Raw genomic sequence first — 15,364 nt, forward strand, 5'->3', positions numbered from 1 at the left:
GGTTTAGGGCAGATGAAGCTGCATGAGTCTCTGGGTCTGTCCAGAAGAGAAATTGGCAATGGAGATAGGAATATTTGAGATTACAAAGCAAGGTATCTTGGTCCATGGTGAGCTCATTGAAAGGGGCCTGATAAATTTTAAGCACGGCTGCTATTGCCCTTATTCATATTAAACACATATCTATTAAATGGCAGTCTGGGTTTGAACTTCCCATGTAGGCTCAGTATATTTGTCTGAATAGATTGTTTGTGCCTCATCTGTTACACATGTTCTGTCTTCCTGATCATAACGTAATTCCTCAGTGAGCCCCAAACCTGATTTTTCTAACACCTGAGGATATCCCAATAGAGAAGAAAACTTTATCAGCAACCTGTTTACTCAGTGCAGGGCACAGGCCTCCAAATTTCTCGTTTTGTGTCATGATATTTTAAAAATACTAGGTTTTGCTAGGAGGAAGACTGGTAATTGGGGTGAGGGTCGGAAAGAAAGAGGGTTATTAGGATGGTAAGGCCCATAGATAGCAGTGGAGTGTTGAGTTCCCATACTTGTCCTGGAGAACAGGAGACGCGCAGGGCACAGGTTACAGATGTATGCCTGGCTACCTAATGTTTTTGATGTCTGTCTCTGTGAAGGAGGCAGTCGGCCACGTGGTTTCCTGGTGCCACCACCTGCTGCCCTATTTCAGAGAAGTTACCCGATCCCTCCGACGAACAAAGGAAGTTGTACGATTAAATGCATGTGAAGTAGTGGCTGCCCCGCTTACAGATGTTGCCTTAGGTGTTGGGGAAACGTAGTGAATTCCGTAAGGGTGGAAGCTGGAAAGGCCGGGCGCTGCCAGGAGTTCGCAGAACCCACGTAGTGGTGGCTGTCTCCCAGCGTGGGATGTGCGCCTAGACCCTCCAGGGGCCGCGAGGGCGACTGGGAGTGTGTGACATCACTTCCGTATTCCCGGCTCTGATTGGTTAGGACGCGCCATCGCTTCTGATTGGCCGGGCCCACTGCCATCCCGGGGTGCTTTGCGGCGCCGCTTTCTTTCCGCCGGCCGTTCTCTTTCGGAGAAGGTGGGTACGTGTAAAGCCACGGCTGGTGGGGGCCATCGGTTGCCATCCGGCTCCATCCGCTGTCATCGGCGTAGGGCCACGCCACAGACGGCGGCGACGGGCTGTAGCCCGGCTCTGTGGGCGCGCCGTCCGCCCGGAGCTCGGGCCCTGACTCGCTTTTCTCCGTAGGCCCGTAGGCAGCAGCCATGGCGCCCAGCCGAAATGGCATGATCCTAAAGCCCCACTTCCACAAGGACTGGCAGCGGCGCGTTGCCACGTGGTTTAACCAGCCGGCGCGGAAGATCCGCAGGTGAGTGGAGTGCTCAGCCAAGTGACGACGGTGTCCGATATCGCTGTAACCTTAGGGTGCAAGTGCACTTGAACCCTATAACCATGTGATAACCGCGCGACTCTTGAAGCTCCACGTTAAAGCCGACGTTGTAATGATGTGATTGAGGGCGAGCAGGTGGCGACTTTGGGCTTGGGGTCGCAGATGGGCGGCGTTGTCTGCGTTTTCCACGTCCCCGCTGTGGTGCGGGATAGCAGACTCCCGAGTGGGAAGATCGGCCTTAGGGTGTGGTAACTGCCGCCTGGCTTCTGTCTGCTCAGACGCAAGGCCCGGCAAGCCAAAGCGCGCCGCATCGCCCCTCGCCCTGCGTCCGGACCCATCAGACCCATAGTGAGATGCCCCACCGTGAGGTACCACACCAAAGTGCGAGCCGGCAGGGGCTTCAGCTTGGAAGAGTTACGGGTGAGTATCCGAAAAAAAACTCATTATTAGAGCCAAGTAAGGTTTGCCTCTTGGGCTCACAGTCAAATGATGACATTCTCCGGAATCGCTGTACTGCCTTGATGAAAGTACACTTGAACCCTTTTCCATCTGATGACTGAGCCCTTTCATGAGGGTATGGGGATTAGAGATTCCTTGGGACTTCATTGGTGTCTGTCTCCATGGGCAGGTGGCTGGCATCCACAAAAAAGTGGCCCGGACCATTGGGATCTCGGTGGACCCGAGGCGGCGGAACAAGTCCACCGAGTCCCTGCAGGCCAACGTGCAGCGGCTGAAGGAGTACCGCTCCAAGCTCATACTCTTCCCCAGGAAGCCTTCGGCCCCCAAGAAGGGAGACAGTTCTGTGAGTACAGCCCCCCAGGCCCCTGGTGGGGCGGTGAGGGTTATGGAGGGTCACAGAGACTGCAGGCTGGCAGGGTCGGGTGACTTGTTCTGGTGTACGTGGTGTCTGTCCCTGGGTCCAGCTGTGGTGAAAAGGAAAATATTTGCCTATAGCCCTTTTGTCCCCCAAAACTTGGTCTTCATGTTTGGGTGGTAAAGAATTGTTAATGAGAAGAAAGATCCTAAGAATTCCCAAATTAACCCGTCAGAACTGCCAAGATTCACTCATGTTCCTCAAACACGAGCTTTTCTTTGTTTTGTGGAATAGCAAAGGCTGTTTGTTGGGAAGCTTTTTTACATTGGAAATGTTTTGCTCTAAAATGCTTTACAAAGAGCACAAATGTTGCTAAAGAAAGGTGTTTTGGGTTTTCCCCCGTTTTTTTGTTTGTTTTTTAAAGAGAGGGAGGGAGGAGGAGAGAGATCTATGTGAGGGAGACACATCGATTGGTTGCCTCCCACATGCTCCTGACCAACCTGCTTGGGCCGATGCTTTTACCACTGACCCACATCAACCAGGGCCACGGTTGATTCTTGTATGTGCCCTGACTGGTGATTGAACCTGCAAACCTGGTGTGTCGGGGAGGACACTAACCAAACAAGCTATCTGGTCAGGATTCTAGAAAAAAGTAAACAGTGTCCACCCAAATGGGCTTCCAGGGAGTTGTGTTGGGGAGTCGCTTTATGCTCTAGTTGACAGTTTGCTTTATGCTCTAGTTGATAGTTTGCTCTGCCTGCATCTCTGGAACAGACATAGGTGCTCTTGCATGTGCCTGTATCTGTCAGATAGAACAGGAATTTGGTGACATTCCATTACTTGGCACAGTCACCCAGGGAGAGGTCTAGGGCTGGTTTGGAGCCCGTAGGGCAATGAGCTGAGCCCAGTTGATTCTCCCTTCTCATTCGTAAACAGGCTGAAGAACTCAAATTGGCCACACAGCTGACCGGACCAGTCATGCCCATACGGAATGTAAGTAAAGGTGTTGGGATGATGCTCAAGTGAATACTTCTTGGGGTGGGGATTGGCTTAAGGGAGTAAAATGTGGCAAGAGCATCCTGCACACCCCCCCCCCTTTTATTTGTTGACAGTATTACAGATATCCCCCAATTTCTCATCCACCCCCTTGAGCATCCTGCATTCTTAACAGATGGGCTCCTTGAAGAGGGAGGGCCTTGTCTTCTCTTTGAGGAAACTTTGGAGACCATGTCTCCTTTTCATCCTTCCATGTTGGGTTCATTTTCCCTCCTCGCTGTTTGGAAAGCTAATGGCGTATTTGGTGATTTTTGTCAACTGCCCATCAAGTGACTGGCCCCTTAAGGTTCCTCTGGGAGAGGAGGTGGGCCTAAGCCTTCCTTCACTCAGATCTTTTGTGTCCAAGCACAGCACACTACCCATCCTTCATGTCTAAGGAGGTTGCTTCTGCCTCTGCTCTGAGTTTGGGTCCTTTTCTAAATCCAGAGGATACCTTCCTTGGTGGCCTCCAAGATCTCTCCAGGTTCTAACATTTGGGTTCTGAGCCTTGTTACAGGCCTTACTGTAGGCGAGACTTTGACCTCCTGTGCTCCTTCTAGGTCTACAAGAAGGAGAAAGCCAGGGTCATCACAGAGGAGGAGAAGAACTTCAAGGCTTTTGCCAGTCTTCGAATGGCCCGTGCCAATGCCCGGCTCTTTGGCATCCGGGCAAAAAGAGCCAAAGAAGCTGCAGAACAGGATGTTGAAAAGAAAAAATAAAGTGCTGTTGGCAACTTGTGATAAATCTGTAGTCTCCCTGTATCAGTCTGTATAAGGGATGGGTGTGGGGCCTGTTTTTCCTTAGGGGATCCTGGGGGCTGGGCAGGGGTGAGGGTGTTCTTGTAAGGCAGCCCAGGTGCTGGGTTGCATCCTACTTCCTGTATTTTAGGATTACTGTTTGTTGATTGAATAATTTAATCTGTGGCAAGATTACAAATCCTAATTTTCAAGTTGAGTTTCCTTTTTTGTTCATTAAACCAGAGTAGTTTCCAGTTATTTTAGCATCTCTGGGCTTGTCTGCACCTCTGCTGTGCTGGCTTGTATGTAGGCTTGCATGCTTTGGTGCAGAAGATAATCCCCTGGCTGTCCCTGCTTGGCTGAGAAGTGGCCATCAGGAAGTTCCACTGCTCACCCCAGAGGGAGGCTGAAGCCCAGCCAAGTGTTCCCTTTGTGGGCAACATGGTACCAAGAGAGTTTCATTTCTCTACAAGTGAGATGCTCAGTTAAGGCCCCATTCTTGTCCCTGGGCTGTTGACTTTTAACATCTAAAATGTTAAAAGATGCTGATTTCAATGGAAGTTGTATGGGACATAAAGGTCAGCTGAGGTGGAGGTATGGGAATTTGAGCCTAAGGTGTGTCCAACAATCCATATGTGGAGGGACTGCCTCTGAAGGGCCAGGTGGCACCTGTTCTGTGTTTGCTTAGGGCCTGGGGAGGAGTTGGAATGACAGATGGCTCCGTTCTGTCAGGGCCCTGGCTGTGGTCATCACAGGTTTGGAGCACAGGGTTATGCAAGGCATAGGCCCGCACTCCACTGCACTAGCACCTTCAAGTTCTGTGTTGGTGGGTAAAGGGAAAAAGCACCTGCCTCTCAGTGGCTTCTACCTACAGTCACATGTGCATGCCTGTCCACCTCCCGCCCTTGTGCCACCAGCTATACTCCACAGAAAAGGGTCTTGGCTCAGAACAGTCCTAGTGTGTGCAGTGCCAGTGAGACAAGTAAATGAAAGAAAGGCCCCCCCAGTGCAAGAATCTCGTCCACCCGGCCTCTAGTATACATATAATGGAATACTTTTCAGCCTTAAATAGGAAGAACATTCCAACACATGCTACACCATGAACTGATCTTGAGGACAGCATGCTAAGTGAAATAATCCAATCACAAAAGGACAAATATTCTATGATTCTATTTATGTGAGGTAGCCAAAATCATAAGGGATAGAGAACAGAATGGTGGTTATTTTTTTTCTCCCCCCAGAATGGTGGTTATTAAGGGTTGGGGGAGAGGAGGTTGGGGAATTATTTAATGGGTATAGTATAGAGTTTCAGTTTTATTAGAAGAAAAACATTTACATGAATGTACTTAACACTACTGAACTATACATTAAAAATAGTTTAAAAGGTATATTTTATATATTTTTGCCATAATTGAAAAAACAGCAGGTGTATAACCTGCATGAGTAATAGGTTACTCCACACACACCAATACCCCCACTTCAAAGACACAACCTCCCCCTCAACCCTCCACAATGCAGTTCACCCAGCCCCAGCTGCCCACCCCAACAGCCTCCGACAGGCCCTGGTGGGGAAGTGGATGTCCAGAAGTTTATATCACACCCCACAGCCCCCCCGCGCCAAAAAGCCTGTCTGTTTCAAGTCTCACCCTCCAAGTTTGCTTTAACTAGACTTTAAAAAATATATATTTTATTGATTTTTACAAAGAGGAAGGGAGAGGGAGAGAGAGTTAGAAACATCAACGAGAATCACTGATCGGATGCTGGATGCCTCCTGCACACCCCCCACTGGGGATGTGCCCGCAACCAAGGCAATATGCCCCTGACCCGAATCGAACCTGGGACCCCCACAGTCCCCAGGCCGACACTCGAGAAACATCGACCAGCTGAGAAACATCGACCAGCTGCCTCCTGCACACACCCCACCAGGGATGTGCCCGCAACCAAGGTACATGCCCTTGACCGGAATCGACGCTCTATCCACTGAGCCAAACCGGTTTCGGCCACAGTCCAGTCTTAGACCATTTCCATCACTCCACTTAGCCTTTCTAAGGCCCGGGATCTTCATCTATAAATGGAGATAACACGAGCTTAGCACAAAATAGGCCACCAACAAATTTTGCTTGTTATTGTGCTTGCTGTGTTTAGATCGCTATCTTATCTCACCCGCAGCCAAGCCCTAGCCACGTGAGGCCCGCAAGTGCATACCGTCCTCCGGCAGGGGAGGTGGGGCCGCGCAAGAGAAGGCTACTAGTAGGTGCACCGGTTCCGCCGACTGCCCCGCCCCATGCCGACCCCCTGCGATCGCGGAATCGGGCCTCTCCAGGCGCCCTGGCTACGTCGGACGGCGCGGCTCGGGGCTGGATTGGCGATGCCTGGGAGTTGCGGGCGCCTGCGTAGTGGGTAGGGCCGCGTTCGCCAGGCCGGGCCGTAGGAGATAACTCGGAGCGGGCCGCGGCGGGGTGGTTGGCTCTTCGGCCCCGGCGGTCGCACCATGGCGGAGGAGGAGCTGGAGGCTCTGCGGAAGCAGAGGCTGGCGGAGCTGCAGGCAAAGCACGGGGTGAGCGCGCCCGCCGCCCGTCCGGCCTCTTTTCCGGCGGGACGCCGCCCTCGCCCGAGGTGGAGGGCGCTGCCCCAGGCGGCCGCTCTAGGCGCTTCGGCCGGTGCTCGGCCCGCGGGCGGAGAACCCCGCGGCCGCCCCCGAGGCCGTCCTGGGCCTCTCCCCACCCCCCGTCGCGTGGGTTTTCGGCGGCAAGCCGGCACGTGCTCTCCCGGGGGGTTCCCGGGTGGGTCCGGCTCGGGGCCTCTCTCGGGCTGGGTTGGGCTCGCCGGGCCGGCGTGGGTCCGAAGCAGAATGTTGAGCTCCTCGGGTCTGTGTGTCCTTAGCTTTGGGATCTAGCCTGTTCCCACTGCTGGTTCCAGCGGAATTGTTTTCTAGAATTCTGTCCCACGTAACCGACCAGCATTTGTTGAAGGTCTGCTGCGTGCCCGGTGCCGAGGGGACAGTGGGGAGCATCCCGTCTCCCGTGAGGGAGTGACGGTCTCGGGGAGGAGCCAGACACCAAACACGAATCCCGTAGATAAAAGACTCCAGTGATGGCTGTACTGTACGGAGAGGGGGAAGACTGTAAGGGATGGAACGCGGCAGTCTCCAAGGAAGTGCCATTGGAATCAGCGTCCCCCAGTATCCAGCACATTCCCTCCCCCGACCCCCAACCCCCGAAATTATTCTTACCCCATAAAATGCGGTTTCATTGTACAGGGACTCCCCTTCCTACTGGTTGGTTGTATTCTAAAACATTCTATTAGATTGTGACTTTAGAAGCTTATCAAAACATTTATTGAAATTAATTGATATGTTTTTCATTGATTTTAGACAGGGAGAAGCATCAGTTTTGTTATTCCACTTATTTGTGCATTGGTTGATTTTTTATTTATTTTTTAATCCTCACCCGAGGACATGATTTTATTGATTTTAGAGCGAGAGAAAGCGGGGGCGGGGGGCAGGGGAGGGGGAGAAAAACTTGGATGTTCGGCTCCGACTGGGGATCAAATCTGCAACCTAGGTTATGTGCCCTGGTTGGGAATTGAACAGGCAACCTTTTTTTTGTTAATCCTCACCCGAGGATATTTTTTCCATTGGTTTTTAGGGAGAGGACCAGTGAGGGAAAGAGAGAAACACGGGTGTGAGAGGAACACATCCATTGGTCGCGTTCTGCAAGGGCTGGGGAAGAGCCTGCAACCGAGATGGGTGCCCTCGACAGGAATCCAGCCAGGGACCCTTGGTCCCCAGGCCGATGCTCTATGCACTGGGCCGGACTGGCTAGGGCTTAATAAGTGGAAACTATCCCACTGACTTCTTGGAGGCCCAGCTTTTAATTATTTGGCAATAAGTTGATCTCTACCACTGCAGGAGCCTATTAGTTCTCAGAAACAGGACAGAATAATTTGTATTTTTCCTCTGTGCAATTACTCAACTAAAAGATAAAATTATATTTCCAGGATCCTGGCGATGCAGCACAACAGGAAGCCAAGCACAGGTACGGGCTGGAGATCTGAAGGGTGGTTTCACCAAATGCATTTTTACTTTAGTTATTTTAATAGTGTGTTAATCTAAGTTTTTCCTGGAATAGTGGTTTTTCATAAATCATCAGGGTATTTGTTATTAATTAGAGAGTTTAAACGTATAGAATATTACAGCACTTGCTACCTTGTTAATACAATTACTGGTTGATGTTTGTTTCTCTGCTAAACTGCAATTGCCTTAAAATGAGTATAATGCTAGGACTGCGCCATAGGGATGTTGTGAGGGTTACAGAGGTCCAGTACTTTGCATTTAGGTACATTAAATGCAGTACCTTGCATTTAAATGCTGGATAAATACTAACTGTTAATTTTATCCCAGCACATGGCGTGTTTATTGAATGGTTAGTTATCCCATCATGCTACCTTTTTTCTAACTGTGATAAAAGAATACATAAGATAAAATTTACCATAGTAAGTGTAAGTGTATGAGAATAATGTTATATTCTCATTAGTGTGTAACAGATCTCTAGAACATTTTCATCTTGCAAAACTGAAACTCTATACTTATTGAACAATTCCCCATTTCCCTCTTTCTCCATCATGCCACCTTTTAACTCATTCAGCAAATATTTATTGAACACCTGTTCTAGGTCAGGCACTATGCTGGGTCTTTGGAAATAGGCAAGGCAGAGAAGGGTCCTGCCCATACGTGGCTTATTTTAGTGGGGGAAGAGAGTTGGTAAGCACCTGGGATAGTGCTAAGAAAATGAAACTATGTGAATTCCATTGATTCTAAGATGGACCTTTTTTCACATTTTAACATACCTGAAATTGGGGTGATTTTCATAATTGATCACTATTGTCCTGGATTCTTCCAGAGGATTTACTTTTGCTTCTGCTACCACTTGGGTACATTTCTAATCTGAGACATCTTAAAATTAAATTCTGTGTTTAGGGTTCCCACTCCCTTCCTCCACCCTGATAGCGTGAATTCAGACAGCAAACTTGCATGACTAAAGCTTGAAGTTCAAATTCTCAGGAACTTTTTTCTTTCTCCACTCAGGGCCCAGTTTGATGCATGCATCCTTACTTGCTGTCCCTTTCTGCATGGCAGGCTTATCTCTTGTTTACCTTGTATGTGGTTGTTGCTCTTTGATGCCCGAGCTTTGAGTGTGGGGTCTCTTATTAGACTCCTCATCTAGGGTGTGTTTTTTTTTGTTCTTAGAAGTACATATCACTGTGGTCCATCTTACAATCAGTGGTATCTTAGACTCAGTGAAATATAGGAACAGTAGTTTACTGCAGGGTTAAATTGAAGTACTCAAGTGCAATAAGGAAATGCCCCCTGGAAGTGGGCTTCAAGTTGTGTTACATGAACCCTAGGGCTCCTCCGATGGGGGCAGGTAGTGGCACAGCCAGCCCCAGCTCCCCCTCAGCTCAATTAAAGAATTTCTGCTTTTGTCTGTGTTGAGTATTAAGTTCCTTGAAGAACTCACTTAAAAAATTTTTCTGCTACCTAAAGTTTGAAACCATTGTCCTATGAACATGAACTAGTTTCTACTTGTATAGGTAGGAGTATAAGGACAGTTGCAGAGTTACAATTTCACTCACCCTCCTCTCCAAAAACGTAGAACTGAGAGTCTTGGAATATGGGATTTGGTTCTAGCTTGGCCACAACTACCTATATCCCCTTATAGCTTCCCTAGATGTCTCAGCTTTTTTTTGTGTGTGTTTTTTTGTCTTTTTTAAATGTTTTTATTGATTTCAGAGAGAGGGAGAAGGAGAGAGATAGAAACATCAATGATAAGAGAATCATTGATTGGCTGCCTTCTGCATGTGCCCAGATCGGGAATTGAACCTTGAACTCCTGGTTCATCGGTAAACGCTCAATCACTGAACCACACTGGCGAGGAGGTGTCAGCTTCTTCATCTCGTAAGATAATTACACGGATTAATCATTTGGTCCTTTAATTGTTGGAAATCTCACTACAAATTTCTAGTACTTCTTACACACTAAAGACATAATAAATGTTAGTCATAATGGTTGAACTGAAACTCCACCATGAATTATGAAAATGTAAGGTTTTATCTTTCAACTTGGTAGGTTTACACCCATACAATATAAAGCTGGCTTTTGAGGGCAAGAGTGGTTTCTTCAGTAATAATAGCTGTTGCCATCCATACAGCACCTACTATAGTGCATTCTATGCATGCAGTAACCTTCCACCTTGGGAAACGTATTGAGTGAGTTACATTTCGTGTGTTCAATAGTAATGCTGACAGCTGAGTTCTAATTTTGCTTGACCTGTTTTTGTTGTAGAGAAGCAGAAATGAGAAACAGTATCTTAGCTCAAGTTCTGGATCAGTCAGCCCGGGCCCGGTGTAAGCATTTTCAGTTTCTTTTAAATTATTTCCATAAAATTGGCTTGGGTTAGTTGAATGGGGAGATATGAAATTATTGCTATCTCTAGATTAAATATTTATTTAACCTATAAACACTTAAAATATAGATATTTATAAGAAATGTGCTGTTTGTAAACATAAAGAAATGGACTTATTATTTTTTAAATATATTTTGATTTTTTTACAGAGAGGAAGGGAGAGGGATAGAGAGTTAGAAACATCGATGAGAGAGAAACATCGATCAGCTGCCTCTTGCACACTCCCTTCTGGGTATGTGCCCACAACTAAGGTACATGCCCTTGACCGGAATTGAACCTGGGACGCTCTATCCACTGAGCCAGACCGGTTAGGGCTGGACTTAAATTATTAAATATACCTGCTTGGTTCTTTCCTATCAAGGAGATAATTTCCCAAGTGCTTATTAGGTAAAATATATAGCCAACAAGTCTTAACTCAATTACAAAGTGTTGCTGGTAGTTGACATATGTAATAGGAGATTGAGGGGCTTATTTATTTATTTATTTATTTATTTTTGGAGTTCTTTTTAAAAAAAATATGTTTTTATTGATTTTAGAGGGAGAGGGATAGAGAGATTGAAACATCAATCAGCTGCCTCCAGCGCGCCTCCTTCTGGGGATGGAGCCCTGCAACATGGGCTGTGCTGTGACTGGGAGTCAAACCACTGACCTCTTGGTTCAGATCTTGGTTCATGGGTTGATGCTCAACCTCTGAACCACACTGGCCAGGCTGAGTTCTTTTTTTAAGTTAATTTTGCCTGGCTGGCGTGGCTGGTTGAGCATGGACCTATGAACCAGGAGGTCATGGTTCGATTCCCAGTCAGGGCACATGCCTGATTTTCAGCAGCCCATCAGTGATTCTCTTTAATCATCGATGTTTCTATCTCTCTCTCTCCCTCACTCTCTGATATCAATAAAAATACATTAAAACAAAAAAAAACTTTATTTAAAAAAAATTAAGTTAATTTTATTTTTTCCATTGCCATTTAGCCTTCTATGGCTTGAGAGATTTATTGTATTCTCCATTTTAGTTAATAATTTTTCATATTTAAAAACCAAAGAGAAAACCATGTAGAAAATAAATTAAATGAACCAATTGGATGAACTAGTATCTTCTTGAACCCTAGCTTAGAATAGGCAGTCTAGATAGATACTGATTATCTATACTGATTATATCTGTAGTAATATGGAACATATTTTCCAGAGGGCAATCATACATATTTTTAAAAAGCATGGGGCTTAGACTCCGAGGAACCAAGTTTAATCTTGGCTCTGCCACTACTTCTGTGTGGCCTTGACTGAGGGTGACATGGCTGAACTTTAGTTTCCTCATTTTTAAGAGGGCAACAGTACCTCCTGCCACCTCTACCTTGCTAATTTCAAGACATAAATAAGTCTGTGAAGTGCTTTGGAAATGTTGGTGCATAGTTTTGTTACAACATAAATGCATTTAGTTTTGACGTTTTTGTATTTTTTTCTTTTTAGTAAGTAACTTAGCACTTGTAAAGCCTGAAAAAACTAAAGGAGTAGAGAATTACCTTATACAGATGGCAAGATATGGACAACTAAATGGGAAGGTAAGCTTAGGACTGCCTTGAGGTAGTTTTACCTATTGTTGTGTACTTTATCCAAACATGTCTTCAAAAGGTCAGTTTTGCTCTGGCCAGGTAGCTCAGTTGGTTAGAGTACCATCCTGATATGTCAAGGTTGTGGGTTCAATCCCTGGTCAGGGTACATACAAGAATCAACCATTGACTGTATGATAAGGGGAACAACAAATCCCTCTCTCTCTCTCTCTCTCTCTCTCTCTCTCTCTCTCTCTCTCTCTCTCTCCTCCCCCTTTCTCCCCCCCCCCCCCTTTAAAATTCAGTTAAGGCCAGTTTCATCTTCTGGTTACAGAAATCTTGTTGACTATTTATTTTTTATTTCTTTATGTTTAAATATGATTTCATTGATTTTTAGAGAGAGGAAGGAGGAGGGAGGGAGACAGAGATCAGTGTGAGAGAGAAACAGAATCACACCTTTTGGTGCATGGATGACAGTCAACCGAGTCACACTGGCCAGGGCTCTTTTTAAAAAAATATGTGTTTAAAAAATATGGTTTTATCCACTCTTTAGAGAGAGAGAGAGAGAGAGAGAGAGAGAGAGAGAGAGAAAATGATGTGAGAGAGATACATCGATTGGTTGCTTTCCATACGCACCCTGACTGGAGATCAAACCCCCAACTTGGGTATGTGCCCTGACATGGAATCCAACAAGTGACCTTTTTAGTGTATGGGACAACACTCAACCAACTGAGTCACCCAGCCAGGGCTTGTTGACTATTTCAAGGAGAGGACATTTTTCATCAATTTTGAGAGAGAGAGAGAGAGAGAGAGAGAGAGAGAGAGAGAGAGAGAGAGGGAGAGAGAGGGAGAGAGAGAGAAACATTGCCATGAAAGAGAAACATCAACCGGTTGCTTTCCATACATACCCCGACTGAGGATTGAACCAGCAACCTAGGCATGTGCTCTGACTGGGAATCCTGAGTCCTTTCGGTGCACGGGAGGATGCCCCGACCAACTGAGTGAGCCACACTGGCCAGGCCTCAAGGAAGGAATTTTTGAAGGTGAGAAGAGTTGGATCTACCACCAATCCTAAAAGATATCCTAATTGCCTTTCCTAAGATCCTCTGCTGCTTTTCTTCCCTGACGTTGTGGAACCTTGTTGGTGTCTGTGTGACCCAATGACTATTAGGGTCAGCTGGCTTAAATTGCTTCCATACTGGAAACAGGGATTCTCAATAATACAAATTAAGTCAGGTGTAGGTCAGTTGTTTGGAGCATCATCCCAAAATGCCAGTTCGATTCCCATGGGTTCAATTCCAGGACAAGGCACATGCGAGAACCAACCATGAATACATAAATAAGTGGAACAACAAATCGATGTCTCTCTTCTCTCAAATCAATTTAAGAAATAAAAACTGATACACTACTAGTATAGGTAGACATTAAACTTGTTTTGCAAATGAGGAGGTGCTAAAATTCCTGGTTGTGTGTGTTGCAAGAATGTCCTTCAGGATGCAGATGCACCCCGTCTGCACTGGGAAGCCCTCTGCTGCCACCACAGCCCGCAGGGATCAGTCCTACCCTGACCCCTTCCTCTAAGAAAGGTGTGGAAGAGACAATGACTGGTTCATCTTTTTTTAGTGACTTGTCTGCTGCATTTAAGCTTCTCAGGGTCTTAAGAGCAGTCAGTGTGTCTCTATCATTGATACAATAGAGGGTTGTAGGTGGCTGCCTATGTCTGTTAGTGGGGATAAAGGTGTTCTTTTTAAAAAAAATACATTTTTATTGATTTCAGAGAGGAAGGGAGAGGGAGAGAAAGACAACAATGATGAGAGAGAATCATTGATCGGCTGCCTCTTGCACACCCCCTACTGAGGATCAAACCCGAAACCCAGGCATGTGCCCTTGACCTGAATTGAACCCGGGACCCTTCAGTTTGCAGGCTGATGGCTCTATCCACTGAGCCAAACCAGCTAGTGTGATAAAGGTGTTCTTAAATACCTATTAACTTTGGACTTTTCTGAGGACATTAATTGATGCTTCCCCCCTCCTCAAATGACTAGCAGAGCAAATTCTACTTGGCACTTAAACTAATACAGGTATACCTCGGAGATATTGCGAGGCCGGTTCCAGACTACTGCAATAAAGCTAGTCATAATCTTTTTGCTGGAGGGTCTTGCTTTCATTTTGTAAAATATGTAACATGTTCTGTGAAGTGCAATAATGGGAGGCACAATAAAACGAGGTATGCCTATAGTTATAACTGGTAGTTTCAACCTCCTGTCCCACCTCTCTTCCCTTTGACCTCTACCTCCACACCCAGAAAGACTAAAATGAGTCAATCTCCTGAGGTCAGTTCTTTGTTTACAAAAGTACTGTTTTTCTTTTTGGTTATCCTAGGTAACAGAACAAGGTTTAATAGAAATCCTTGAAAAAGTAAGCCAACAAACAGAAAAGAAAACCACAGTTAAAGTAAGTTTCCCCAAATATACATGGCAGAAGAGAAATATTGATATTTTAAATGTTGTGTTGAATATACATCTACTGTATCAAAATGTTTCAGCCCATAGACATTTCCATTTTGTAACACATGGACGTTTGGAGAGCAGGGCTGCATATATTGAGGGGTCTAATTTTTAAGGCTCTTGTTTCATCGTTCCCCCTGCCCTTATATCTAAAACACTAAGTTGTTTTAAAGACAGACAAAAATGTCTTGCTGTAGTAGTTATATTTCTTCTCAGAAAATCTGAGTTGTGCTTTATTAAACAGGTAATAACACTTATTTAATCTCCCTCTCCCCAGTTCAACAGAAGAAAAGTAATGGACTCTGATGAAGATGACGATTATTGAATTTAAGATGCATAGACACTGGAACTTATTGGAACAATTCCAGGACAGATAATACTTGGCAGTTAAGATCTGATTGAATGTTCACTTTGTTTATTGTTTATATACTTTTAGAAAAGTAAACTTGTTATGTAAAATAAATAATTTGGGCAAAGTCATTTTAGTACTGTAGCTGAATCAACAGAAGATCTGCATTTGCACTTTTTCCTTTCCTACCAAAAGCTTTTAAATGTGTAGCAGCATGGCCACAGCAGAAATAGAAGCTGCTTGAGTAGGCTTCAGTAAGAACAAAATAGCATCCAGTAATGTCATGGGAGTTAAAACCTGTGGATTAAGCTAAGTCAACTTTAATATTCCTAAGACATAGGTTCTCAAAGCAGGTGAGCTATTTTTCCTCCCTGTAAATAGTACTTACATTTAATGTAAGAATATTCCTAGCTTTGGTTTCATTTATAATCTGCTTTTCAAAAGCATTGAGGTATATTAAATTATCTAATAAATATTACCCTTATCCAAAAAACCTCCATAGTTAGAGTGACACTTCCATGGAAAAGAATTCCTAAAATAACT

The 15,364-nt window shown here is 45.7% G+C and overlaps 2 protein-coding genes across 3 annotated transcripts; both read left to right on the forward strand.

The window, feature by feature from the left end:
• The first annotated feature begins 961 nt into the window (after positions 1-961).
• Positions 962-3,968, forward strand: RPL13 (ribosomal protein L13). Of its 2 annotated transcripts, none has more exons than XM_079799654.1 (6): positions 962-1,061; positions 1,230-1,350; positions 1,650-1,791; positions 2,000-2,173; positions 3,122-3,178; positions 3,781-3,968. In XM_079799654.1, exons 2-6 carry the CDS (start codon positions 1,247-1,249, stop codon positions 3,937-3,939), a joined length of 636 nt encoding a protein of 211 aa, XP_079655780.1. In that variant the 5' UTR covers positions 962-1,061; positions 1,230-1,246; the 3' UTR covers positions 3,940-3,968. The 2 variants fall into 2 exon arrangements, with proteins under 2 accessions (XP_079655780.1, XP_079655781.1); XM_079799655.1 differs by having other exon boundaries at positions 1,025-1,065.
• Positions 3,969-6,307: 2,339 nt separating this feature from the next.
• PDCD5 (programmed cell death 5) lies at positions 6,308-14,952 on the forward strand. The gene is made up of 6 exons (XM_079759936.1): positions 6,308-6,514; positions 7,957-7,994; positions 10,301-10,362; positions 11,886-11,977; positions 14,348-14,419; positions 14,750-14,952. Exons 1-6 carry the CDS (start codon positions 6,449-6,451, stop codon positions 14,795-14,797), a joined length of 378 nt encoding a protein of 125 aa, XP_079616062.1. The 5' UTR covers positions 6,308-6,448; the 3' UTR covers positions 14,798-14,952.
• Positions 14,953-15,364: the final 412 nt, after the last annotated feature.

The sequence above is a fragment of the Cnephaeus nilssonii genome (genome assembly GCF_951640355.1).
Source record: "Cnephaeus nilssonii genome assembly, chromosome: 20".
NCBI lineage: Eukaryota > Metazoa > Chordata > Mammalia > Chiroptera > Vespertilionidae > Cnephaeus > Cnephaeus nilssonii.

Coding starts and splice junctions, on each gene's coding strand:
- RPL13 (XM_079799654.1), top strand. CDS start 1,247: ATGGCGCCCAGCCGAAATGGCATGATCCTAAAGCCCCACTTCCACAAG. Junction 1,351..1,649: donor CCGGCGCGGAAGATCCGCAG/GTGAGTGGAGTG, acceptor CTGTCTGCTCAG/ACGCAAGGCCCGGCAAGCCA. Junction 1,792..1,999: donor TCAGCTTGGAAGAGTTACGG/GTGAGTATCCGA, acceptor CTCCATGGGCAG/GTGGCTGGCATCCACAAAAA.
- PDCD5 (XM_079759936.1), top strand. CDS start 6,449: ATGGCGGAGGAGGAGCTGGAGGCTCTGCGGAAGCAGAGGCTGGCGGAG. Junction 10,363..11,885: donor TCAGTCAGCCCGGGCCCGGT/GTAAGCATTTTC, acceptor TTTTCTTTTTAG/TAAGTAACTTAGCACTTGTA. Junction 11,978..14,347: donor ATGGACAACTAAATGGGAAG/GTAAGCTTAGGA, acceptor TGGTTATCCTAG/GTAACAGAACAAGGTTTAAT.